Raw genomic sequence first — 27,828 nt, 5'->3', positions numbered from 1 at the left:
AAGGGGCTACATAAATGGCAAGTCCTTCTTTCAAGCCACACACCATCCTGACTTGCATATATCTTGGTGTTCCTTCATTATCACTGGAACTCATTACCTAACAACACTGTAGGTGCACATTAACCACACTGACTGTAGTGGTTCAACCTTTGGGCTTGCCACCACCTTTTCAATGGCAATAAATGCTGGCCATGAACGAATAAACAAAGCTTTCCCAGAACCTAATAGTCCAGAATACAATTAAGTCCTCCCCCTGTCTATTAAAATGAATTGAAAATGTAAAGTTAATAGAAAGATTTTAAAGACTTACGCAAAGGAGAGTGCACTTGGGAGGAACAAATGGCTTTGGTCCAAGGCTTTCTACCACTGGGGGATTTCCTCACCTCATGTCAGGGTCTGTAATAGCCTAATTGATGAGGATTAATTGTTATGATTGGTCAACAACTCCGTTATCATTGTATCATGTGACTACCCATGAAGGTAGAAGGTGAATGTGATCGTTCTTGGATGTTATTTTGTCTAGCATTTCTTCTGTTCTTACACTGGCTCATGCTTTCTTCTGCTATGTTAGCTTGCCTTCAGTATTCCAGCTGTGCACATGAATGAACAGAAAATGATTGGGAACAGAAGCCTGGTCATTTTGTTGGAAGAGATAGTTTTAAGATATATCCATGATATAAAAGATAGAGACCCAGAATTTCCTTGGGAGACCTTACTGGGGGTGGATCTGGGTAGGGTAGAACATCCCCCTCCCACCCTTTCTGGTATCCTGCAGTGAGGACATAATGCCTTGATGCCACTGGCAATTTTTTCGTGCTGATTTACCACCCACTCCTGATGGATGGAAAGGATCTTGCTGCAGTGTCATCTCCTGGCCTCACTTTAGCCAAAATTCCTGAGTGCTGGGTAAATAGGTCGGGAGCTCAGCGTAATTAGGTCTCGTCTTAAATGCCACACCCACGGATCTGTGCAGACACTACCTCTCTAATAGCCACAAGATTGAGGGAATTCTGAGCTAGAATGTAGGTTAGAAATTTTTTAAAAATTAGATGCAATTTTCTCTGATAAAGAAGCACTTTTTGTTTTCTATTTTCAGTATGCGGCCCAATATCTTCCTGGGAATAAGCGAGGGTGCAGCCCAATATAAGAAGTGGTACTATGAGCTAATAGTGGACCATGTTGACCCCTTTGTAACAACAGAAGCTACACATCTTCGAGTTGGCTGGGCTTCAACAGATGGTTACTCCCCGTGCCCTGGAGGAGGTGAAGGATGGGGAGGAAATGGTGTAGGAGATGACCTTTACTCCTATGGATTTGATGGACTTCACTTGTGGTCAGGTATGTAGTTCTACATAATTACAAGTCATAACACTTTGGGCCGGATGTTACGGCCCCCAGCTGGGCGTGTTTTCTGAGAGGGGTGGGGTGGGCATGTAAAATTCAAGGGGTGGCGAGCCTACCACTCGCCTGCCTAACCCAGAGCTGTCCCCGATAATAGGTTGGGAGCGTGGGTGGCAAAGTTGGTAGCCCTCCTGCCATTTTGAAATAAATAATTAAAGGCCAATTGAGCTCATTATCAAGCCAATTGACCAGAATGATAAGCTGCCCATGTCATAATATGGCTGGCATGGACAGGCAGCTTTTTTTAAGCAAACTGCTTAAAAGGTGGGAAGGAAGCGGTGTGGGGTAAGTCTTATGGGGTGTGTCCTATGCACCCCCACCAAGGTGATACTCCACTTTTGTTCCTCGTTGCCTGGCTTCCAAAACCTGATCCCCTCTCTCTCTCTCGTGCTCTTCAATCCTTCGCTGTCCAAAACCTGGGACAAACCTGGGACTTACCTGGGTCCAGAGGTCATAGCTGTTTTCATCCCGGGGCCTGCTTGCTGTCCCAGCACTACTGAGTTGTGGTGCTGCTGGGACTGCTAGAGCTGCCAGCCATCTTCCCACTGAGGGGTGGAAGTCCGGCTCTCATCTTATACATGCTGTCTGCAAGCATGCTATTGCTGCAGGATGGCCTTGCTTAAAGTGGGTCAATTGGCGTCCAACATTTCTTCTGGGGGGTTGGAGTGGGGGGAGCAATACACCCCACACCCTGGAAAATTCAGTCCTTTATACAGCCAATCACAAATACAAAGCTTGAGTCTCCTTCCAGTCTGTTCATCTTCTCCACACCAAAAATTATTTAAACAATAATCGTATTAATATAGAGATATTTTAAACTAAAAAACATCTGCTACATGTTATATTGTTGTTGGGCTGGAGTAGTTTCAGTAACTCCCAAAACTGCCAGCTACAAACACTCTAACTTTATTGTGACATATTTATAGTTGGGAGAACGCTCCTTTACATTAGCTCCTTTCTATGCTGCTTTCTCCTAGACTTTCAGGTTACATGAGTATATGGCACTTCCTTCTATGACATCACGGACTGTTACAGTTAACCCTTTGTGGAACTTAGTCTAACATACTCCATTATACTACATCTCCCCCAAGCATCTGTTCAGACTTCAAAGTTCTCTGAACTTCATCGAAACACAATGCTTCAGTCTCCTAGTCATTCTGAACATTTCAGTGTTTTGAAGCCTCATAGGAAATGTAACCTTTTTTGCTATCTTAGGTAAATGTCATTTTTCTTTCTCTCTCCATGTTACCTTCTTCTCTCTTCTCACTCCTTCTTCCGGTTTCTTGAGGTTCTCACCTTCTCTTACACTGGTAAACGTTGTGATGCCTTCACTAGTCTACTGTACCTTGTTCTCCTCTCGTTTGTAGGGAATAGGCATTTCAATTCTGCTTTTGGTTCTCTGGACGCCGTTGAACAGAATTCAAACTAGTAGATGGTTTGGGATCACCTGCTCCAGTGCCTTCTTTCATTTCTGATAATTGTGACCTCTCTGGTCTCTCTTTTGCATCCCATTGTTCAGTTGCAACCAAAGCTCTTCTGTTTCTTCTTACTGTGCCCTGTTCTGTCTGGACAATGTAAGATCTTGGATGTGGTGATTTTTCCAGTATTTCTTTGTTCCTTGATTTATCTCTGATCAAACCTGTTCTCCTTGTCAAAGATCTGATAATGTTCTTGCACTGTGCCGACTATCTTAATGTTTCAGTGCTTACCTTGGTAAATCTCCTCTCTTTCTCTTACTTTCTGTAAGTCTCTATCTTTGAATTGTGGCATCAAGGGTAGGAACCTGTGTCAGCAACCTTCTTCCCATGTGTACTCACATGGAGCCAATCCATTCTGCAAGGGTGAGGATCTGTAACTCAAGAGCCTCATGAGTGCTAGTTGAAAATCCTCATTGGTTTTCAGTAATGCCTTTACAATGTTGACACCTCCCTCAGCTTGTGCATTAGCCTGAGGAAACCTTGGTGAACTTGCGTGAACAAATCCAAATAATTCTGTAAACTCTTGAAACTGTGGCCGGGATTTTCTGGCTCCCTCCAGTGAGCCATTTGAAAGTCGACTTTGGTGGTACCAGAAGATCCTGCTGGCAGGAGGGACCGTTATCTGATACCACAATATCTGGAACCCCATTATCTGTGAAAATTTCTTTCAGTGATGTTATCGCTGCCTCTGGTGTGTGACCATGTAACTGTTTCACTTCAACCCACCTCAAGTCATAATCTACTACTTTTTTTTTATTCATTCACAGGATGTGGGCTTTGCTGGCTGGGCCAGCATTTATTGCCCGTCCCTAGTTGTCCTTGTTCAGGGGCATTTAAGAGTCAACTATATTGGGTTTGGAGTCACATGTAGGCCAGACCAGGTAAGGATGGCAGATTTTATTCCCTAAAGGATATTAGTGAACTAAATGGGTTTTTACAACGATCAATTATGGTTTCATGGTTATCGTTAGACTTTTAATTCCAGGTTATTATTGAATTCTAACCCAGGTCCCCAGGACATTACCCTGGGTCATTGGATTACTAGTCCAGTGACAATACCATTATGCCATCGCCTCTTCTTTCCTTTTAGGCTCAAATAAATGCATTCCTTGGTATTCCTTTGGCCTTGTAGGAAAAAAAGCTGACATTAGTGGTTCTTTTGAATCATGTCTGTGAATTGTATATGTGATACATCTTGATATAATTTCTCCAATTGCTTTGAAAGGCTCAGCCACCAAACTGAATATCGTGTTGTGGCTCTGCTCTTGGTGGTACCTAAATGACCTTGTTGTAGGCGTTGTAAGATCGCAAGTCTCAATGCTCTTGGGATTACTATTCTATCATCATATGCCAGTAAATCATTGATCACTGTCAGAAGTGCTCGCTGCTCAAAATACAGCCCCAAGATAAGACTATGTGGTTGGCCATCCTCTGATACAAAATCCTCTGATCTGCTTATATTCCTTGGCTGATTTTTGAGCCTCTTTGACTTCACTCAATTTTTGTGCAGTTGCCGATAACGTGTGAAAACTCCTCGACTTTTTCCATAAATTTACTATCACATTTTTCTGGATTCTCTATTTCAATGCATGATAATGCATCTGCTGTATTCTGTTGTTTCCCTTGAACGTATACAGTATGAGTATCAAACCTCATCAATCTTAATTTAAACTTTTGAATCTTGATGGCATCGCTGCAAGCTCTTTCGAATTCGGTAGCGCGACTAAAGGTTTCTGTCTGTTTTTATTGTAACTTTTATTGTGAAGACCTAAGACGTAGCCAGTAAATTTCTTGCACGCCCACATGGCTGTTAATGCTTCCTTTGCAATTACTGCTTATCCCTTCTCTGTACCTGTTAATCAACATGATGCGTCATAGACTGGTCTGCATTTTCCATCTCTTTGAGGCTGAAAAAATACTGCGCCCAATCCTATAGAGGACAAGTCTACTGCTATTATTGTAGGTAATTCCAGATTGTAATATGCGAATATCTCTGATGACATCAACCTCTCCTGGATTTTGTCAAGTGACTTCTAATGTGTTTCTTCACAACACCATTCATTGTCTTGGTGTAACAACTGAAATAGCGGCTTGTTGAGCTCTGTTAAGTGATTATTTTAGAAATTTTGCCACTTGATTTACAATGCTCATGGACCTTTGTAACTCAGTGATATTCTTTGGAGCAGGAAATTCTTTTATGGCCCTGGTTTTCAGTGGATCAACCTTTATTCCTGATGCATTCACCGTGTGACCAAGAAACCTGATTGTTGGCTGTCTGAAAACTCTCACACTTCCTTTTGAGGGTCAATCCTGCCTTTTGCAATCTTCTCAGCACTGCTCTCACTCACGCCCATCTTGAGTGGACCCATGTATCAACATGTCATCCATGTGGCAAAAAACTCGGTAGAAGCCCTGTAAAAGATTTGACATTGTTCATTGAAAAATCTCTGTGGTGCCGGTGTTATTCCAAAGGTAACTTCTGAAAACAGAGGAGAGAATTTTACGACCCTCCCACCAGTGGTTTTTTCCGCTCCCACTGAAGGCAGTGGAGTTTTGAACATCTCGCTACATTTTACAGCCCCCCGCCCCCCCCCCCCCCGCCCAACGCCCTGCCATGACGGGGCTGTAAAGTTCTGCCCAGAATCTCCCAAATGGTGTTATAAAAGTTGTGAGAAGCTTGGACTGCTCCTGTAGTGGTATTTTCCAGAATCCGCTGTTAGTGTCTAATTTGGAGAATGTTGAGCTCTTCCCTAACTGAGCTAAACTCTCATCCACTGATACCATTGAATGGGTTTCTCTTTCCATAGTTTAATTGAGTTGTGTGAGATCAACACAAATTGTTTTAGAACTGTCTGTCTTCGGAACAGGTACCGTCCATGAGCACCAGCTCGTTGGCTCTTTTACAAGTCACATAACTCCTTGTCCCTTGAGTCAATCTCTTTCTTTAACTTTGGAAGTGAAGGATATGGAACCTTTCTGGGTTTTTATAAGTATATAGTGCTTAGTTTTATACATTACGCTGTTTTTAGCTCTTACAATCCTGTAAATAACTGGAAATTCTGGTCTGAAGTCTCCTGATTGACCTTCGTCATTCTTTATTCCTTCTTTTCCGTGGATTAGTTTGAATTCCACACATGCCTTTCTATTAAAATTGACAACTCTGATCTTAAAATACGCACAATATTTCAATAATTACTTTCTCTCTTTGCTTTAAAGTAGCTGCTCATTCTTTGAGAACCTTCAGCCATGTTCCTCCTGTTCTGTATAGCTTTTTGTTGGGACATCTTTGGCAGGACAATTTCTGTGGCTGTAGCTTTCTCTTCCGCACCAGCAACAGCTAGCCATGGCTACTGCCATTAATTGCTTTTCATGCAGTACATCTCTCCTTCTGTCTATTTTCCCTTTTTTATGTCGGACAGATTCAACTGTTTCTGTTACTTTGGGATACTCTCATTCTGCTGACTACTGGTGGTTTTGCCTCCTGATCTTGGCTTGTCTACTTAATTGAATTGCCTTCCCCAGGGTTGTCATCTTGGGACTGCACATTATCTGATAATGTATCATCCACTACTCCAACAACTATTCTGTCATGAATTAGTGCCTCTTTCAGATGACTGTACTCATAGTCTTCTGCTAATTGGTGCAAATCATTACTAAGTGCATCAATGCTTTCCCTGTGTTTCTGGGTATGCTTATTGAACTTTGTGTTCCATGATCGTGTTCTTGCGGAGATTGAAATATGTCTCCAATGCATGAATAATCTCAGCATATGTGGCTTTACCCTCATCGATCCCCGGCGTAACTAGAATGTCGTCCACACGACCTCCCATTGCATACAAAAATGTACTGACCTGCTCAGAGCCTGGCTTCACTGTGCGACCCTATGCGGTACAAAATTGAGCGAATCTTCTGTACCACTTTGACCACGCTTCAGCCTGATTTAGGCCTGCAACTTTCACAAAACTCCCTGATAGTGGTAAAGATTTATTTATCACCAACATTTTACCACTTGCCACCAGATAATATTGTGTTGTTGGGTTGGGTTGGAGTAGTTTCAATAACTCCTGAAGCCTGCCAGCAGCAATACCCTCTAAATTTTATTGTAGCCTATCTACAATTATGAGAACACTTCCTTACACTAGCTTCTTTACAAGCTACTTTCTCCTGGACTATCAGGACATGAGTAAATGTCACTTCCTTCTATGACAGCACAAACTGTACAGTTAACCTTTTGTGGGACTTGGGGCAGAATTGTCTGCTCATGTTGGCGGTGAGCATCATGGCAGGAATGAGTGGACATTATGGCGAGAAGACCAACAAAGTGGATTTACGCCGTCGCGAAGCCAGTTTGTAATCATCCACTCTACCCATCAATGGTGGACTGCACGTCAGGAACCTAATTTCAATACCTTAGCATCTCATTATAAGCACTTCTCCCCGGAATCATCCCCCCCCACCGGCCCATCACCATGCTGGATCATCTGGGCACATCGGTGTGATTGCAGTCCAATGTGTTTCACAACTGTATATAAGTGACATGCACCTGGCGAGCTTCACTTTGCTCAGGACTTTGAGGTTTGTTTGTCTATCTTGCTTTGGGCAGCATTCGTGTTCATCAGCACCAGGCTTCGCAGGCAGCACCACATCATTTTCAGGGGGGCTCATAGGCAGATCTCTACCACAAGACCAGCCGTAAGGCAGGGGTGGCTTTTTAATGGCTGCAGGGCTAGGGCTTGCTTGCAGAATAGGGAGAAGTAGCCTAAGGAAAGAGAAGAGGCTGCAGGGTGAGGGCTGTACTGGGGAAGGTGGGAATTCCCAGGATGTGTGTGGAGGCACAAGTTGGGCTGTTCAAGTGACCTCAAGATTGTGAGGGCGGAGGAGGCAGTCTCCAGAGGAGATGGGGCCAGGTGGAGAGGTGAGGGTGTGTGTGAGAAAATGAGTGGTGATGTCCCTTGAGCTGGCAGTGAGTGAGATGACAGTGAATTGACCTTGTGAATATGTGAGTGGAGAGTGATGAGATAGTTGACTTACCCTGGTGGCACAGATGAGATCATTCATCCTTTTTCTGCACTGGATGGCTGACCTCTTGTGTGCAGCGTTGGCACTGACCACCTCTGCCACCGCCTCCCAAGCCGGACTGGGTAGAGGACATTGCGGCAGGCATCCACAGCATCCAAAAGGCATCCCAAGGATGCGTCACTGAATCGGAGGGGGGGGGCTGCAGTCTTCCTGACTTTTGGGGCCATGTGTTGACCGGAGCAGTCCTGGGCTGCAAGCATTGAGAAGTGTGTTCGCGGCTGCAGTTTAAATATGATTACCGCACTTAGTACAAGTCTGGGATGATTCAGCTCTTAGTCTAACACACTCCATTATTACTACACATGTCATAATGATTGCCATGAAAGATGGCCTGCTCATGGCCTGATGGAAGCAGACCAACAGTTCTAAATGATATGCTGACAATCATATGCTATCATTGTGATTGATTGTTAATGTTAAAGTGTTTCGATGTGCAACATTTCAAAGTTGTAAGGCATTACCGGAATAATTTTAAAAGTGATGAACAGAAATTTCATCTCCTAGAATTGACCTTTTAGTATTCAAGGACAAGTATCCATTTTTAAAAATCAAACCATTACACAATCATGATTAATGTTGAATTCCAAAATAAAGTATATTTTCTGTTGATATCAGCTGGCTTAAAGAAACCAGTGAGCCTGAAAAGAACATGCATTTGTATCACACATTCAGCATTTCTGTAAGCACCTCACGATCAGTTATTTATTTCTGGAGTTCATCCACAGTTTTTATGTAGGCAAATATAGCAGCGTATGTGTCCACCACAAGTTTTACAGATAAGATGAATGACCAGTTAATGGGTTTTGTTGGTTGAGGGAGGAACGTTGACCAGGGGAAGTTCCTGATATTCTTCAAACAGTGCTGTGGGGCCTTTTACATCAAGCTGCACAGTTTAGTCAGAGCTGTGTTCAGCAGCACATTTGAAGAACAGCATCGCCAACAGTGTAGCAATCCTTTAGTATTGCATAGAAATGTCAGCCACAGTGGGCAAAATTTTTATTGATCTGACTCACAGGGAGCAGGTTTGGCATAAAATCCTGGGAAACCCACTATTTGGGATTTCCTCCACATGCTGTGGGGGTTTAACTCCTGTGAGGGACTAAGACCTCACATTTCGTATTTTTATAAAATATATATAGATATGCTCAACGCTATTTTAAATATTTTTAAAAGTGAACAAAGACACTTAAAGTGGCTGAAACTGTGTTTGTTTGTGACCCTGGAACAAAGGAAGCCACTTGGCAGTTTTAGGAAAAGTATACGTCATTATCTCTGAGAAGCCACTAATGAACCCCTGTGGACTGTACTGCTCAACTTCAAAGAGAGCTATACAAAGGCCATCTGCATTTAATAAGTCAGGCTGGCCAGAAGGAGATGGATCATCAGCTAAGACAAAGCCCCGCAACCTTCCTTTCAATTCCTAATGGCTGAGGCATTTAAATGTCTTTGGAATCTAGATGATGAGTACACATCCTTTGTCAAAGATGATGGAAAGCTGGGAGTCATGTGACATGGGTCTCTGGCTTGTGGAACAAGTAATATTGCCTTGCTGAACTGAAAAGCTTAGTCTGTTGTTTACCATCCAACTAGCAGTCTCACAGACAAGGAGCTCTGCCCAGGTGGAATACCTGGCCCTCGTCTGCACTGTTTCTGCTGCAAATTCTGTATCATCACCCACAAGACTGATTCATCTCTGCATGCCTATCTCATTGTGTGATGTCAACACCACCAGAAAAGTGAATTATCCAGCATCGGTTTTCAACCCACCAACCTCTGTAAAGGAATACCTCATTGGATTTTAATTCTGGTCTCTGGACCTCACATAACCAATGTTTAATTTATCTGTGGTCTCTGTACTGCAAAACTTTTTCTTTGTCCCTCTCTTTACTGTCTGAGTGTGGAGGCAATGTTGCAACCTTCCTTTCACATTTTGACAGTGTGCAAATAAACTAACCCTTTGAGTTCATCCTACCTCAAGTTTACTGTGAGGTAATTAGTAGAAGATTGGATTACACAAAATCTGCGGAGTTGGCAAAGTATGCTACCGCTTATAAAGAAGGAAACAAATCAGACCACCTTTCTGTTTATGGATGGGTAGTGAGAGGAAGAATTAGCGCTGTTTAAATTAACCCCCTTCTGTCCGTAACACTCCACAATGTTTCTCTGATGCCATGGATCTACTTCCCGCACAGAGGCCCAGCCAGATTGATGGAGAACCTGTCACTGACGGTCACCACAGCAGGCAGGTCTGTACCAGGGACGATGGTGTTGACTCGGAGGTTGGGGCATGTTTGATTGGAAGGGGGTTAGTTGGCTGGTCTGCGTTGATTGGTGGTGATTGTGAGAGATAGCAGGTGTTATGACATGGCAGAGGATGTTTGCCAGGCGGATCAAATCCATGAGGGAAACATGATCACAGTCACGCCAGTTTTTCAATTTGTATTTTTTTGAGATGCGTGCCTTGAATTCAATAGTAATAAGTTCACCAAGATTTAGAAGTTTTTTTTAGAAACCAAAATTAAACCTTTATTAACAAAAGTAAAGATTTCAAACACACACATAGGTATACAAATTGCGACTATAATAACTCCTAAAACCCCTAATTAATCTGGCTTCTACTTACACACCTGTTAAGGCAACTAAAAAAAAACAAATAGATTTTAAACAGGTCCAAGCAAATCACCACAATATTCTGGACAGTAAAATTCACAGTGGCTTTTCCCAGCTTCAGTTTCTGTAGACAGCAGCTTAATGCACTACTACTGGAGGCTTTTCACACTTCTGGTAGATCTTACAATTCCTTCCCCTCTGCCATTTAGCCTCTTCTCCTTTATACATGTTTCTCCCTTTTAATGCAAATTCCATTGTTCCCATACGTCTTTGGAATTTTACCTTTCTCATAGTATAAATCTGTTCACAGTGCTAATACTATCAGTAACCTTTGGGAAAAATAAACACACTGCTTGGACTAGCTTCTCTGGTGAGGTGTAACATCTTACCATTTCTTTGAAATTCAAACTACCCTGATTTATCTAAAAATGCAAATTCTCCTCACTTTCTAAAACTTCAGCCATGTTTACGTATTTAACGTTCCAAACTAGCTTCTTTTTGATGAGTCAAAAGTCTCCAGGCCAGCTGTTTCCAATTCAGTTAAATCCGACGCACAGATGCACACACTTCGATAAAATTACTTGCCAATATCCTCTCAGCAAGTCAATCTTTGTGATAGACTTTGATCGTCCCAATTTCTTAATGCAGTCTTCCAACCATGCTATAGTATGTGAATCCGCTTTTGTCACTGCATTCACCTTTTCCTGCAATACTCCCCCTGAATAACAAGTATCACTATCCCACAACATTAAGGATTGACTAGCTTCTGTGTCTCTTAAAATTTTAATATTTTTACCTACTCCACCCTGTTCACATGGAAAGACTTCCTTTCACATACAAAATCTTTAAACATTTCCACAACCTGCTCCTCAGAACTCCCTTGGGTAAAATGGGAACCCATTCCCACTTCCTTGCCTATTACTGATTCTTCCTGTTTTATCTGTACACAAGCCACCATTTTTTCCTGTGCCTGAACCTCAAGATGCACTTCTACTTCCAGAACCTTTATGCATCTCAATAATTCCAACAGATTTTCCCTGTAATTTCCAACACACTGATGTCATGTGCCCAACTTAATTACAATGAAAACACCTCAGTTTTGGGCATCACTTCTACCCTCAGTATCTTCCTTTTCAGTCTGAGAAAAAGCTTCCTGGGAATTTCCACCTACCCACTTTCTATCCTTCCCTGATTTAAAATGGTGACGATAAAAGGTTTTGATCTATGAACTAACTCATAATCAGCAACTAACCCTGCTACTTGACTTACCATTTTAACCTTCTGTTCTTCCACATGAGTTCTCACTACTGAATTAAATCTTTAAATTCTTCCAAAAGAATTACTTTTCTAAGAGCTGCATATGTCGTCTCTATCGTATCCATTGGCCAAAATTACTTTGTTTATTCGCTCAAACTCAATATAAGTTTGCCCAGGCTGTTTTCTTATATTCCTAAACTTCTGCCTTTATGTATCAGGAACCAACTCATATGCACTCAAAATAGCCTTTTTCACCACATCATACCCCACTGATACTTCTTCTGACAGTGAAGCATAAGCCTCATGTGCTCTACCCACTAACCTACATTGTAACAAAAATGTCCAGTTTTCTTGTGGTCATTTCACCTGTTTGGCTATTTTCTTAAATGAAATAAAGAATGCCTCCACATATCTTTCTTCGGACGAGCTTGCACAAATTTAAACATCTCCCCACTGGGTTTTAGGTTAAAGGTTTCTTCATCATCAGAACTCTCTTCAGCATCTTAGATCTCTTGTTTTAAAGTGCTGCTTTTTAAGCTGACACTCTCTTTTTCTTTCCTTCTCTCTTTCTTCCTTTTCTAACCTCACAATTTCGAATTCCCATTCCTGTCTTTTTTCCCTCTCCTGCCTTTCTGCCAGTTCCCTTTGGGAATGTGCTTTCTCTTTCCTTTTCTTTTTCTTCTGCCTCTAGTTCAAGTTTTTTCATTTCCTTTTCATGTTCAAGTAGTTTCATTTGCAATTGGATCTTAGCCAACTCAATTGACTTATCCAAAAACAGAATTACCTGGAAAAACTCAGCAGGTCTGGCAGCATCGGCGGAGAAGAAAAGAGTTGACGTTTCGAGTCCTCATGACCCTTCGACAGAACTTGAGTTCGAGTCCAGGAAAGAGCTTTTCTTCTCCGCCGATGCTGCCAGACCTGCTGAGTTTTTCCAGGTAATTCTGTTTTTGTTTTGGATTTCCAGCATCCGCAGTTTTTTTGTTTTTGTTTTTATCAATTGACTTATCCCCTGGAGAACTTGGTTTCTCTAGTATCCCTTCCAGTTTTAAATGCTGTGCTATTATCTCAACTACGTCTGCTTTCTTTGCCCCTACAGGTAACCTCAACTGCTACTTATCCAACAGCTCTGTTAATTTACCCCTAGATACTTTTTGTAACCCAATCAGAGTTATATCTTCTAGTTCCAAAAATGTTTTAACTGTGGATACAGCTATTTTTGCAGTCTCGCCACTTTAAACATCCCTCGCACCAACTCCTGAATCAAAGTGCTTCTCGTACTAGTACCTTAAGATTCACCAAGTCCGAACCAAGCAAGGAATTTCAAATATCGCGCAAAGAGCACCCAATTTGTTATGAGACACCAGATGATGTGTACCAGGCAGATCAAATCCATGAAGGAAATTTGATCATGCAACCACAACAGTTTTGCAGTTTATATTTTTTTCGAGATGTATGCCTTGAATTCAGTAGTAACAAGTCCACCAAGACTTAGGGTAGGAATTTCACATTACCAAGTGGGGCGGGGCCTACTCGCCCTCGTGTAAAATGACTCGTGGTGACGTCAGATGGAACTCCCGACATCACGGCGCCCCATTTAAATTTTCAGGTAGGCGGTGGTGCAGCAAAATCAGCTGTGTGCCCGCCGACCTGTCGATGGCCAATTGAGGCCATTGACAGAGTCATTTAACTAATTAATGGACCTGCCCATGTAGGTTTCATGTAGGTTTAAAAAAATTTTATTAAAGTTTTTAAAAAAATTATGGACATGTCCCAACTCATGTGACTGTGTCACATGAGGGGACATGTCAGGAATTTTCCTTTTCATATTTTTAATATTTTTGACAGAACAGCCAATCTCTCTGAGGCAGCATTTAGCCTCAGGGAGATGAGTGCTGTCTTTTGTGCGCATGTGCGAAAGAGCACACTCTCAGGGTTAGGGATCCCCCCCCCCACCCCACCTCGCCTGCACAGGAAGCACATAGCGCTTCCGTGTAGCGTCACGCTGGGCGGGCCTTAATTGGCGTAAAATGGCGTAGCATCCCCGTTCAGGAGCACCGATCGAAGGTGCGCCTGTGCCCGCCTGCTATTCAACTTCGCCCCCAATGGGGGGAAAATCCTGCCCTTGGAGTTCTTTTTTTTAGAAAACTAAATTAAACCTTTATTAACAAAAAAGATTTCAAGCACACACATAGGTATACAAATTACTACTATAATAACTCCTAAAACCCCTAGTTAATCTGGATTCCAGTTACATCCCCTTAAGGCAACAGTAAAAAACAAATAGATTTTAAACATATCCAAGCAAATCACCACAGTACCCTGGACAGTAGAATTCAAAATGACTTTTCCCAGCTTCCGTGTCTGTAGACAGCAACTTTAATGCACAACTACTTGAGGCTTTTCTCACTTCTGGTAGATCTTACAATTCCTTCCTCTTTAATACATAGTATCTTCCCTTTTATACTTGTTTCTCTCTTTTAATGCAAATTCCATTGTTCCCACATGCCTTTGGAACTTTACCTTTCTCATAATATAAATCTTTTCTTGGTGCTAATACCATCAGTAACCGTTGGGAAAAATAAACACAGTGCTTGGCCTAGCTTCTCGGCTAGGTGTAACATCCTACCATTTCTTTGAAACTACCCTCATTTATCTAAAAATGCAAATTCACCTTACTACGCTTTCTAAAACTTCAGCTGTGTACGTATTTAGCATTTCAAACCTAGCTTCCTTTTGATGAGTCAAAAGCCTCCAGACCAGCTGTCCCCAATTCAATTAAACCCCCCACACACAGACACACACACGGAAATTATCCAAACCCCACTATTAACCGACCTTTACAATAAATCACAATAATATTATGAGAATTATTAAACTTTCGTGACACAGGTAAGAGAGGGGTCAATCAGGTAGGCACCCAAACCTGGGGATGGAGGGTGGAGCTTAGGGGCCTGGTGGTAGGGGAGGTATGAATCTTCCGTGGGAGGGTGGAATTGGGGTCTGTTTGGGTGGGCTGGAGGTCAGAGGCCTCATGGGAAAGATCATGGGGAAGGCCATTGTGGAGGCTTCTCAGGCAGGCACCTGGATCCAGGGGGTAGGTGTGAACGAACTTACCTTCTGAATCCACCAAGTCCTCACCTCGAGGAAGCTGCCAGATTCCCCACAGCCCAAGAAACTATGCTGACGGTAGTTAAATGTCAAAAGCTGAATGCCAATGAGGCTTGCAGCCCCATATATAAAGTTGCAGTCTTCCATGGGTTACCTTTATGACGTCCAGCCTCAGTTAAAGCCAGAAGTGGAGAAAAGTAGATCTGAGTCAGGTTCTGGACAAATTTCTGGGACTTTAACCCCCACTCTTTCAGGAGGACATGCAGCCTGGTGACTGGAATCTGCTGTAGGGCTGAACTGTTTGTCACATGAAAGAAGGGTAAAATTAGCACATTGAGGGATATTGTTGAAATATAATGATTGTTGGATTTAGGGCTAATGCTGGAACTGTGGCTACATCTCTGTTATTTACCTAACTCTTAATGTCAGTCTCTTGCACCCACAAACTCATTCACTGGAAGACATGCATATATTTTCACAGATATATAAAAGTGCCGATGTATACAATTTCAGCTGATAAAAATCCATGGCACTATCGTCAACTTTTAAATTTAATCAATATCGGGTGCGGGTTCAAATTGGGCATCTCGTCAGGTCAGGAAGACAGACATTGGAAGTCAGGTCACATTCTGGATTTGTTGGGTCAGTTTCATGATGTTTGACTTATTCTGAATTAAAGGCAGCTATGCCACCTTGTTAAGTGCCATTTAGATGCCAGAGAAACATGCTATTAGTATTATTTCGATTGAGCCATGATTAGCTGTGTTTCTATCCGCCATGATCTCAATATTGTGTTTCACACTGTGATCTGAGGGAATAGTAACAAGCTCCCCACATTAAATGGGTTGTTAAAACTATCAAAATAAACATAAAATTTTCCTTTCTAAGAGCAGAAAGTCTACCTCATGGAGCTTTTATGATGTTAAGAAACTGATGTAATGCTTTCTGAGTTTGTCTTTTTTCTCCTTTAGGCTGCATTGCACGGACAGTGAGTTCACCAAATCAACACCTCCTAAGAGCTGATGATGTTATCAGCTGCTGTCTGGATTTAAGCGCTCCAAGCATTTCCTTCCGAATTAATGGGCAGCCAGTTCAGGGAATGTTTGAAAACTTTAATACCGATGGACTCTTCTTTCCTGTGGTCAGCTTCTCTACAGGAGTAAAGTTAGTAATTCTTATTGCTTTTCCATTCCTGTGCTCGTTTCAGTTCAGTATTTGTGTGACAGTGCGTCAATGTTGCAGGGTCGACAGCTGAGCAAGTCAGGAGCCATCACACGAATCTCGCACCAATGTGTTCCAATATTCTGCCAGCAGAAGTGTGCCAGCACGTTATGTTGGAAAACGCACATTATTGTTACAATTTCCATTGTGGGATACATCAGGTTAGCTGTTCTGAGTATAAATATAGAGGTTTTTGAGAGGGGAAGCTATACATGAAAGGAGGAGGAGGCATCCAGGATGTCTTCACTCTGGGTGGGCTGCCCATGAGGGCCTACTCAGACTGCAGTTCCCTCAGGATGACATCCCTTCACCACTATTGCTCCACTATACCCCACATTCCTACTCACCTGTGACATCCCATCACAGTATCTTCCTGGCCAAAGTCCTGCCAAAAGCCGCCGACAAGAACCTTACCATAACATCTTTATCAAATAACGCATCCACTGATTCAACCAAAATGAGCTATTCGTCCTTATGCATTCCCTTGGTACCTGTTTGGCGGGTGCCCTTGCTTGTACTAGTGCCCCTAGTGTCCCTATGCAGAGCTTTGGACTGCACCACCTGGATATGGGTAGTAGCAGTCTGGTCTGGCTGGCTGACAGGGAATAACAAGGGCACTGGTGGTGTGGCAGTGGTGGGAGCATGAATGCTGTCACCCTGAGAGGGGATAGCAGGTTCATGCAGCACTGCCACACCCATGGGGCAGCTTCTCAGCAATCCTAGTAATTTGTTGGAGGACGTGTTGCTGCACTGCCGTGAGAGCCTTTATGAGCCATGATGGCAACAGCCTGAGCCTATACGGCAGTAAACATGGATCTCATCACCTCTATCTGAGGTTCCACTGTGATGCTCAGAGTTGGACGGTTTTGGGCTTTGCTGCAGTGGAAGCTGAACCACCAGACGTTGCGTGACTGCTGGGTTCACTAGTGCTGTCATGGATTTGGCCACAACTTCCACAGTGAAAAGGATGGGCTTCATGCTCTGTGCAATGTCTTCTGCCAATGTGGAGCTGGAATTCTTCGTGTTGCTTGATGGTGATAGGAGGTTGTGTGGCAACCCTGCAATCAGCGTCTGGGTGTGCACCTTCATCAGTGTTCCCCTGTATGCTGCTCATCATAGTCCAGATCTGAGTCCCCCTGTAGCAGAATTAATTTGTGACTTCACCCTCCAGTGCCAACACATGAACTATTTTTTCCTCCTGATGTGGCTGTAGCCCATTCATGCTTGGCGATTTACTATATGCAGATCCCAATTTTACACTATGGTATGCACAGTGCTAGTATCTGAGCCGGTGACTGTGAGTGTTAGACCAAGAGACAGGGCCTCTTCATCGTTGCGTTGGTCTTGCTGTCTTCCTCCTGGGACAGCTGTGCTTCAACAACTAGCAACTATTTGGTATCTGAAAACAGAAAATCATTATGGAAGTTTGGGGTGAGGGGAGGTGATTTGGAAGACAGAGGTCCATGGTAACACCAAAACAAAAACAGAAATACCTGGAAAAACTCAGCAGGTCTGGTAGCATCGGTGGAGAAGAGCAAAGTTGACGTTTCAAGTCCTCATGACCCTCCAACAGAACTAAGTAGAAATAGGAAAGGGGTGAAATATAAGCTGGTTTAAAGGGGTGGGGGGGTGTTGTTGGGACAAACAGCCAGTGATAGGAGGAGATAACCAAAAGATGTCAGACAAAAGAACAAAGAGGTGTTGAAGGTGGTGATATTATCTAAAAGAATGTGCTAATTAAGAGTGGAGAGCAGGACAGACAAGATAGCTCTGGGGGGCGGGGGGGGGGGTGGTGTGTGAAATACACGATGGGTGGAATAAATTTAAAAATAATGGAAATAGGTGGGAAAAGAAAAATCTATATAAATTATTGGAAAAGACAAAAAGGAGGGGGAAGAAACGGAAAGGGGGTGGGGATGGAGGAGGGAGTTCAAGATCTAAAGTTGTTGAACTCAATATTCAGTCTGGAAGGCTGTAAAGTGCCTAGTCAGAATTGAGGTGCTGCTCCTCCAGTTTGTGTTGAGCTTCACTGGAACAATGCAGCAAGCCAAGGACAGACATGTGGGCAAGGGAGCAGGGTGGAGTGTTAAAATGGTAAGCAACACGGAAGTCTGGGTAATGCTTACAGAGAGACCGAAGGTGTTCTGCTAAGCGGTCACCTAGTCTGCATTTGGTCTCTCCAATGTAGAGGAGACCGCATTGGGAGTGACGAATGCAGTAGACTAAGTTAGGGGAAATGCACGTGAAATGCTGCTTCACTTGAAAGGAGTGCTTGGGCCCTTAGATGGTGAGGAGAGAAGAAGTGAAGGGGCAGGTGTTGCATCTTTTGCGTTTGCAAGGGGAGGTGCTGTAGGTGGGGGTTGAGGAGTAGGGGGTGATGGAGGAGTGGACCAGGGTGTCCCAGAGGGAATGATCCCTACGGAATGCCACTGGGGGGGTGTGAAGGGAAGATGTGCTTGGTGGTGGCATCATGCTGGAGTTGGCGGAAATGGCGGAGGATGATCCTTTGAATGCGGAGGCTGGTGAGGTGATAAGTGAAGACAAGGTGGACCCTATTATGTTTCTGGGAGGGAGGAGAAGGTGTGAGGGCAAATGCGCTGGAGATGGGCCAGACACGGTTGTGGGCCCTGTCAGCTACCGTGGGTGGAAAACCTTGGTTAAGGAAGAAGGAGGACATGTCAGAGGAACTGTTTTTGAAGGCAGCATCATCAGAACAGATGCGACGGAGGCGAAGGAACTGAGAGAATGGGATGGAATCCTCACAGGAAGCGGGATGTGAGGAGCTGTAGTCGAGGTAGCTGTGGGAGTCGGTGGGTTTGTAATGGATATTGGTGGACAGTCTATCACCAGAAATTGAGACAGAGAGGTCAAGGAAGGGAAGGGATGTATCAGAGATGGACCACATGAAAATGATGGAGGGGTGGAGATTGGAAGCAAAATTAATAAATATTTCCAGGTCCCGACAAGATCATGAAGCAGCACCGAAGTAATCATCGATGTACCGGAGAAAGAGTTGTGGGAGGGGACTGGAGTAGGACTGGAATGTTCCACATACCCCATAAAGAGACAGGCATAGCTGGGGCTCATGTGGGTACCCATAGCCACACCTTTTATTTGGAGGAAATATTGAGGAGTTAAAGGAGAAATTGTTCAGCGTGAGAACAAGTTCAGCCAGACGGAGGATAGTAGTGGTGGATGGGGATTGTTCGGGCCTCTGTTCGAGGAAGAAGCTGAGAGCCCTCAGACCATCCTGGTGGGGGATGGAGGTGTAGAGGGATTGGACGTCCATGGTGAAGAGGAGGCGGTTGGGGCCAGGAAACTGGAAATGGTTGATGTGACGTAAGGTGTCAGAGGAATCACAGATGTAGGTGGGAAGGGACTGGACAAGGGGAGAGAGAAGGGAGTCAAGACAATGAGAAATGAGTTCCGTGGGGCAGGAACAGGCTGACATGATCGGTCTGCTGGGACAGTCCTGTTTGTGGATTTTGGGTAGGAGGTAGAAGCGGGCCGTCCGAGGTTGGGCGACTATCCCTGCTCTCTTGCCCACATATCCGTCCTTGGCCTGCTGCATTGTTCCAGTGAAGCTCAACGCAAACTGGAGGAACAGCACCTCATCTTCCGACTAGGCACTTTACAGCCTTCCGGACTGAATATTGAGTTCAACAACTTTAGATCTTGAACTCCCTCCTCCATCCCCACTCCCTTTCCGTTTCTTCTCCCTCTTTTTTGTTTTTTCCAATAATTTATATAGATTTTTCTTTCCCCACCTATTTCCATTATTTTTAAATGTATTCCACCCATCGTTTATTTCACCCCACCCCCACTAGAGCTACCTTGTTTGTCCTGCTCTCCACTCTTAATTAGCACATTCTTTTAGATAATATCACCACCTTCAACACCTCTTTGTTCTTTTGTCTGTGACATCTTTTGGTTATCTCCTCCTATCACTAGCTGCTTGTCCCAACAACACCCCCCCCACCCCCACAAACCAGCTTATATTTCACCCCTTTCCTATTTCTACTTAGTTCTGTTGAAGGGTTATGAGGACTTGAAACGTCAACTTTGCTCTTCTCCACCGATGCTACCAGACCTGCTGAGTTTTTCCAGGTATCTCTGTTTTTGTTTTGGATTTTCAACATCCGCAGTTTTTTGTTTTTTTAACCATGGTAACATCAGCTGCAGTTTGCATGTTATTCTATAGAGCAGGATGATGGTGCGATAGGAGTTGAGAACAGACATAAGGCAATAACGTACCATCATCCTGATGATGACATGGGCTGTGTCAATGCTGGCCCCACAATGCTGAGAGCCACCTTCTCTGTAGGGCTCATCAAATACAGGTGTCCTTGCTTCCCACCAGTTCCACTCTGCTCTCGATGGCTATGGGTCACTTTGTCCTTCAAGAGAGAGGAAAGAATGTCAGTGATCTTGTTGTGTTTGGGTGGTGTGCCTGCCATAGCAGAATAGCTGGAGGTATGTGGAAGCAGTAGGAGCTGGGTGTGAGACTGATATCATTGGTATTTGTGAGAGTTAGGTGGAGTACCTGGATTTTGGTCCTGTGTCCTCACTGCCAGGGACTGCTCATGGGTGAGTGATGGGGGTGTGGGGCATTATGCAACATGAGAAGTTGGTGATGTGGTGGGTGGGAGATGTCTTTTGAAGATGCATTCACTGGCCTTGATGCATATGAGGTGATTGAATTTCTTGCAGCAGTACTTCCAGATCCTCAAGGCCACACTCCTGGCAATGACATCCCTTAGCATCTGCTCCCATTCCCTTGAGTTGAGAGCCTCCTAGACCCCGTAGAAACACGGCATCTGTCCTGTCCAGTTCAATGACTAATGTCTCCAGCACAGCATCAATGAACCTGGGAGCACTCTCTCTTCCCTGCTGCTCTATTTATGTAAAGATGTAAAATAAGAGCTCATGGCATAGGTAGTGCGTTAGCATGGATACAGGATTGGTTAGCTAACAGGAAACAGAGAGTAGGCATGCATAAATGGGTCATTTTTGGTTTGGAAAGATGTGATGAGTTCAGTGCCACAGGGATCAGTGCTGGGATCTCAACTGTTTACAATTTATTTCAATGACTTAAATGAAGGGACTATATGTAAAGTTGCTAAATCTGCTGATGACGCAAAGATAGGTAGGATAGTAGGCTGTGAAGATGATGTAAGGAGCCTGCTAAGCGATATAGATAGGTTAAGTGTGTGGGCAAAAATTTGGCAGGTGGAGCATAATGTGGGAAATGTAAACTTGTTCACTTTGGCGGGAAAAATAGAAAGGCAGCATATTTTTTAAATGGAGAGAGATTGCAGAACTCTGAGGTACAGAGGGATCAGGCTGGACCCATATCCATTGGAGTTTAGAAGATTGAGAGGTGATCTTATTGAAATATGTAAGATTCTGAGGAAACTTGACAGGGTGGATGCTGAAAGGATGATTCCTCTTGCCGGAGACACTAGAACAAGTCTACTTGGACTTCAGCAAGGCTTTTGATAAAGTGCCGCAAGGGACACTGATAATGAAGGTAAGAGCCCATGGGATCCAAGGCAATTTGGCAAATTAGATCCAGAATAGGCTGAGTGGCAGGAAGTAGAGGGTGATGGTCGAGGGGTGTTTTTGTGACTGGATGTCTATGTCCAGTGGGGTTCCACAGGGATCAGTGTTAGGTCCCTTGCTGTTTGTGGTACATATAAACGATTTAGACTTGAATGTAGAAGAGTTGATCAATAAGTTTGTGGATGACACGAAAATTGGCAAGATGGTAAATAGTGAGGAGGAAAGCCTTAGATTACAGGAGGGTATAGACGGGTTGGTCAGATGGGTTGATCAGTGGCAAATGGAATTTAATCTGGATAACTATGAGGTGATGCACTTGGGCAGAACAAACAAGGCATGGGAATACACAATGAATGGTAGGACCTTGGGAAGTACCGAGGATCAGAGGGACTTTGGTGTTCATGTCCACCGGTCCCTTAAGGTAGTGGGACAGGTAGATAAGATGGTTAAGAAGGCATATGGGATACATGCCTTTATTAGCCGAGGCATAGAATGTGAGAGCAGGGAGGTTATGCTGGAATTGTATAAAACATTGGTGAGGCTACAGCTAGAGTATTGTGTGCAATTCTGGAATCCGCATTATAGGAAGGATGTGATTGCACTAGAGAGAGTGCAGAGGAGATTTACCAGGATGTTGCCTGGGCTGGAGAGTTTTAGTTATGAGGAGAGATTGGATAGACTGGAGTTATTTTCCCTGGGGCAGAGGAGATTGAGGAGGGAAATGATTGAGGTGTATAAAATGATGAGTGGTATAGATAAGGTAGACAGGAAGGAAGTTTTTCCCTTGGTGGAGGGATCAATAACCAGGGGGCATAGATTTAAGGTAAGGGGCAGGAGGTTTAGCGGGGATATGAGGAAGAATTTTTTCACCCAGAGGTTAGTGGGGATCTGGAACTCACTGCCTGAAAGGGTGGTAGAGGCAGAAACCCTCATAACATTTAAGAAGTATTTGGATGTGCACTTGTGATGCCATGGCATGCAAGGCTATGGGCCTAGTGCTGGAAAATGGGATTAGAATAGTTATATACTTGTTTGACTGGCGCAGACTTGATTGGCTGAAGGGCCTTTTTCTGTGCTGTAGACCTCTATGACTCTTAAGTTAAGGGACACAGTTTAATAATAAGGGGTCTCCCATTTAAGATGGAGATGAGGATTTTTTTTCTCTCAGAGGGTCGTTTGTCTTTGGAGAGTGTGGAGGCAGGGTCATTGAATATTTTTAAGGCAGAGGTAGATACATTCTTGACTTAACAAGGGAGTCAAAGGTTACAGAGGAGAGAGAATGTGGATTTGAGGCCACAATCAGATCAGCCATGACCTTATTGAATGTTGGAGCAGCCTTGAGGGGCTGAATGGCCTACTCCTGCTCCTAATTTACATGTTTGTGTTGTCCTACTTGCAGCAAGTGTCAGTAGAGGCAGCCAGCAGCAGCTTCATTCCACTGAGTGCAGATTCCCCCTTAAGAGAGTCAGACATTCTTTAAGAGGAACAGGCTGACTGCAGACATGATATCAGGACAAAAACAGAATTACCTGGAAAAACTCAGCAGGTCTGGCAGCATTGGCGGAGAAGAAGAAAAGAGTTGACGTTTCGAGTCCTCATGACCCTTGACATGCTGCTTGGCCTCCTGCTGGGTGCTCAGGCAGCCAGCAGCGAGGGCCCTGCTCGGACTAACACTAGAATCAGGTAACCAAGTTAGTGTGCCGCTGCCTCAACAGAAACAGAGTGGGGACAGATCGCGAAGTGCAAACCTCACTCCCAGAAACAGACCTTAACAAATTTTTAGCCCAATAAATGCACAAAAATGAAAGCTATGGTTTCCCCAGAAGTGAAGATAATCTTAGCACTTGGGGAATTTCACTTTGAGAAAAGGAATTCAATTTCTGCATACCAGAAAATCAGTTGAAGCTGCTTTGTGATGTTACTGTCAGTTTTATTTCCAAAACAAGTGTTTGAAATTGTAATGTATTATACATTAAATAAATTTCCACTTGTATTCCCTGCAGTTGATGATGTGGCTTCCTGATTAGTATTGTGAAGCAGCAAAGTGAATATATTCAATACCTAACCTCTGGTGCCAATCTTCTCTTATCACATTATTGACTGCAAGGGCAAGTGGCTCATGGACACTTAAGAAACATGGGAGAATGTGTTGAATTAGAATTACAGCCACTTTCATTGCAATTCAGTTTAATAGCACTTTAGGAATCTAAAGTTAAATTTGGCAATTTTCCTTTCCTAGTGGGAAGCTTCATTTGAGAGTCTGTGGGTCAGAGAATTGTTGCTTGTTTTCTAGCCCAATCTCTGGCCTGCTGACCTTTTGAGCAGATCCCCACTTGATTCATTCGTAAGTCTGGAGGTGCAGTTGTAGTTTGACGTCGAGGTTAACAGTCCATTCAACGGCTTCAGCTGATGAAGTGTGAATGATTATGATGTCACCAGGAAAGGATCTCTCAAGGCAAAAGTTCAGTATGTGGACAGTGGTCTATCTTGGATGGCCACAATTGCAAGCTGAGTTGTTCCACATGTTACACTTGTGAAGAAAGTGGCTGCAGTTTCCCTGCACTGTTTTGAAGAGGTTGAGGGTTGTCCAGACTTTCAGTGGAAGGTTGAAACCTGCGACTTCACCACTCGGGTCAGTTAACAGGTTGCGGTTGGTGTCGTTTGCAGTCAACCAGGAATTGCACCATCAAGAGACGGGGTGTCGTTAGTTTGTAGCATGTGGAGTGTATTCCAGTAGGGGTTACAGAATTTCAGGTAGACACCTTTTGAGGTTCTGTGGCAATGGGAGTGCTTTGTTAGCTGTCAGCTGATGGTGTTCTTTGCAGGGGATGTTTACCCTACAGACATCAGGAGTTTCAAAGTGTGCTAGCAGAGAAAGCTACTCGAGCAGTGTTGGCCTCAAATGTTCCTTTCAGAAATAATCCTCATGACACAGAGGTATCTACTATGTTTGTGTGGCAGCTTCTGAGTCAGCAGTTCTCCACTTAACTGTCAGACTAGAGTTTAGTTAATCTGCTGATTATAGATGTTTTTTCTGCTTTCTAGTTTTTAATTCAGCTGCTTCTTCTAAGTAAACTGCATTTATGTCTCCCTAGAGTCCGTTTTTTGCTCGGCGGTCGTCATGGGGAGTTTAAGTTCCTCCCACCTCCAGGTTATGCTCCTTGCTTTGAAGCTTTGCTGCCTAAGGAGAAGATGAGAGTGGAACACACTAATGAATACAAACAAGATCATAATGGTGTAAGGGATCTCCTGGGTCCTAACATCTCACTCACGCAAGCTGCCTTTACACCAATGCCTGTGGGTACGACTCAGGTAAGGCTCTTGTTTTGCTGGGCAATTGCATATCTTTTATATCACCACAGATGCAACTTTATAGTGAATGTAGAAACAACATATTAAATGAGATGATTCAGATGCTTTAAATGTATGCAAATTTAGGACTTATGTCCAAAAATACAACTCCTTGAGGCTGGCTATGTGAATAATAATACAGCATCATTGAGTTCGGTATTGACATGATATTGTGCTGAGGTCTGGACTTTGATTAGAAAGACAATTGGGCATCTTCCTTCAAGACAATAAATCAAATACGGCCTGACATCACATAAACCTTGTAGTTTATCAGTGTGTCACATCAAATTTGATATATTGCTATCTTACAGCACACCTTAGGATGTGTTATTATTTATAATAATTAGCATTGCTTGGCATTGCTCTCTGCTTTCTGCTTGTGTCCTTCACTGGTGGGGCATTCAAGAAAGGGAGTGACAAGTTGATAACAAAAACAGAATTACCTGGAAAAACTAGTTCTGTTGAAGGGTCATGAGGACTCAAAACATCAACTCTTTTCTTCTCCGCCGATGCTGACAGACCTGCTGAGTTTTTCCAGGTAATTCTGTTTTTGTTTTGGATTTCCAGCATCCGCAGTTTTTTGTTTTTATCTCAGTGACAAATTGGTGACTTTTTTGACTTAACCACATTGCTTGAATGTGAGTAGCTATTGCACTGAATGGATCAAACAGCAGTGATAGTTTGTATATTTCAGGGGAATATCACAGTGTACGTTATAGATTATTCCGTTTCTTATTCTGCTTTGGTTCTGACGGCATCACAGACTAACATCTGTATTCCACCAGCATTTTATGAATTTGGTTAACAATGTAATAATGAGCAGATATTCTGTTTCTTTGTATGAAGTTGATGTTAATTCAAGTAAGGAATACAAATGAAATGTTTGATTCATAAGTAAAGGTCTCAAGCCTTAAAAATCCTTAGAATGTGATTTGTGATCAGAGAATGAGGAATGAGAGGCATAACTGATTCAGTGCTTTATACACAACATTGTTCCCTTAAATGTTGAATGTTAAACAGACAACCATGAGTCATGACTCTAAGATGGCAAAACTATCTAACAGTATCTTTTAAGAATTTTCATTGCAATGCAACAATGCCAATTTTTTTCCAAAATCCTAATGTTGCAAATTCACCACAATTAATGACTCTTTTCTCTCACTTTATGCTCACTTCCATTTCTGTATCAGAATAAATGACTGGCGAAAAATATGCCCCCCTTCGTATCACACCTGTGATTCTGTGTCACTGCCAGCAGCTTACTCCAATTTGAATGATAAATATTGAGTTTTAAGCAATGATTTATGCTTTCACTGAGGAATCATGTTAATTTCTTTGATTAAATTGCTGCTCACTCTCAAGTGCCAAGCACTATGTATAAAATACTTTATGAATATGAATTTTAATCCTGTTTTAGCAGAATTTATTCTATATTAGTACCAGGCAGTATGGCAAAATATGTATGTATGTAAAGCACCATCTCCAACTGTTTGTTTGCATTATCCCTGTTTTGTTGATTTGACTAGTGTCATTAGTTGCTCTCTACCTGACCAAATGCTATGTTGCAGGCAATGTAGCTGCAGTTGATTCATCTAAAACTTGGGCTTAAAAATGCCAAATTGCCCAAAAATGTATCTAATACAGGACTCATAAAATTCATCAAATTATGAGTAGTACCCAAAGTAATTTCAGGGTCTAAGCTTCCTCCTCAATAGAAAACAAACTCAAAGCTTTACAACTTTACCTCATAATTCCTTAATTAGCAAACTGATGCTTGATAGAGATGGAACAATTTTTGCTGGTAATTCATGTTGTCTTCAATCTGTAATACATGGTCTGATTTTATTGATTGACATTTAGCTCACTTTGATCCTAGATTATGAGTGCAAAGCACTGACAAAAAATAACCTAGGCTGAAATCATGTGGAGGCGACTGGAGTCTTGGCCACCAGCTGGAGACCTGGCAAGACCCTTGTGTCATTCCTTTTCAGGAAGGCATGCTGCATCCTGTGCCACTCAGGCACCTGGCCAATGGCATGCCTTCTCTCGTGATAAAGGGCTCTGGTGGCAGAAGCTCCACCTACTGAAAAGAGGGAAGGCAGTGGCTGCTGCCGGTATTGCACCTACCCGAGGCATCAGATCAAGGAGGGACCCTACACGATGAGTGATCGTGAGGGGGGGGGTTTGTTGTTGGAGTTGTATCAGGGAGGGGAGTCAGCAGCATGGGCTTTCAGCACCCCCACCCCCACTTCCAGATGCTGTGTAACCGAATCAGACACTCTGTACTCCCTTGCTTTTGAACAAGAGACCCACCCCTCCCTTGGGACTTGCAAGCAAACATGCCAGGGTTAGCTTGTGGTGCTCTCCACATGACAAGATCCACAACCTGTTGCTTACTTAACCCCAGCAATGATGGAATGAGGCCCTTAAGTGGGCATTAATTGCCCACTTAAAGGCTTCAATTGGAGGTGGGGTAGGAAAGCCATCAGTGGGCCGCCCCACCGCCGAATTAATTGGAGTGCAGTTGGGAAGGTGGCGGGCTGCTCAACTGCCACCCTTCTGGCTGACTAATTGCCCACCCGCCACCAATCTTGCCATGGGGGAGGGCACAGGATCTTGCCCCTAGAGTGAGATTGCTTTGGAGAATATGGAGATTATATTTGGTTCATTCAAGCCCCATAGCCACGTGTAATCAGGGACAGAAGTTGCTTGAAAATTAATTATGCCACATTGTACATGAGGCCAATATTTGGTGTACATT

At 43.4% G+C, this 27,828-nt stretch overlaps 1 protein-coding gene across 1 annotated transcript in view; it reads left to right on the top strand.

Moving 5' to 3' along the window:
• The window catches only part of ryr2a (ryanodine receptor 2a (cardiac)), an 806,696-nt gene that overhangs the window by 406,415 nt on the left and 372,453 nt on the right, over positions 1-27,828 (top strand). The window contains exons 19-21 of the mRNA XM_041213076.1: positions 1,097-1,338; positions 15,905-16,097; positions 24,812-25,028. Coding sequence (XP_041069010.1) covers positions 1,097-1,338; positions 15,905-16,097; positions 24,812-25,028 — 652 coding nt within the window. The remainder of the gene's footprint in view (positions 1-1,096; positions 1,339-15,904; positions 16,098-24,811; positions 25,029-27,828) is intronic.

The sequence above is a fragment of the Carcharodon carcharias genome, chromosome 2 (genome assembly GCF_017639515.1).
Source record: "Carcharodon carcharias isolate sCarCar2 chromosome 2, sCarCar2.pri, whole genome shotgun sequence".
NCBI classification, from domain to species: Eukaryota; Metazoa; Chordata; class Chondrichthyes; order Lamniformes; family Lamnidae; genus Carcharodon; species Carcharodon carcharias.
Note: the sequence above shows the minus strand (reverse complement) of the source record. Positions and strands in the feature narration are given on the sequence as shown.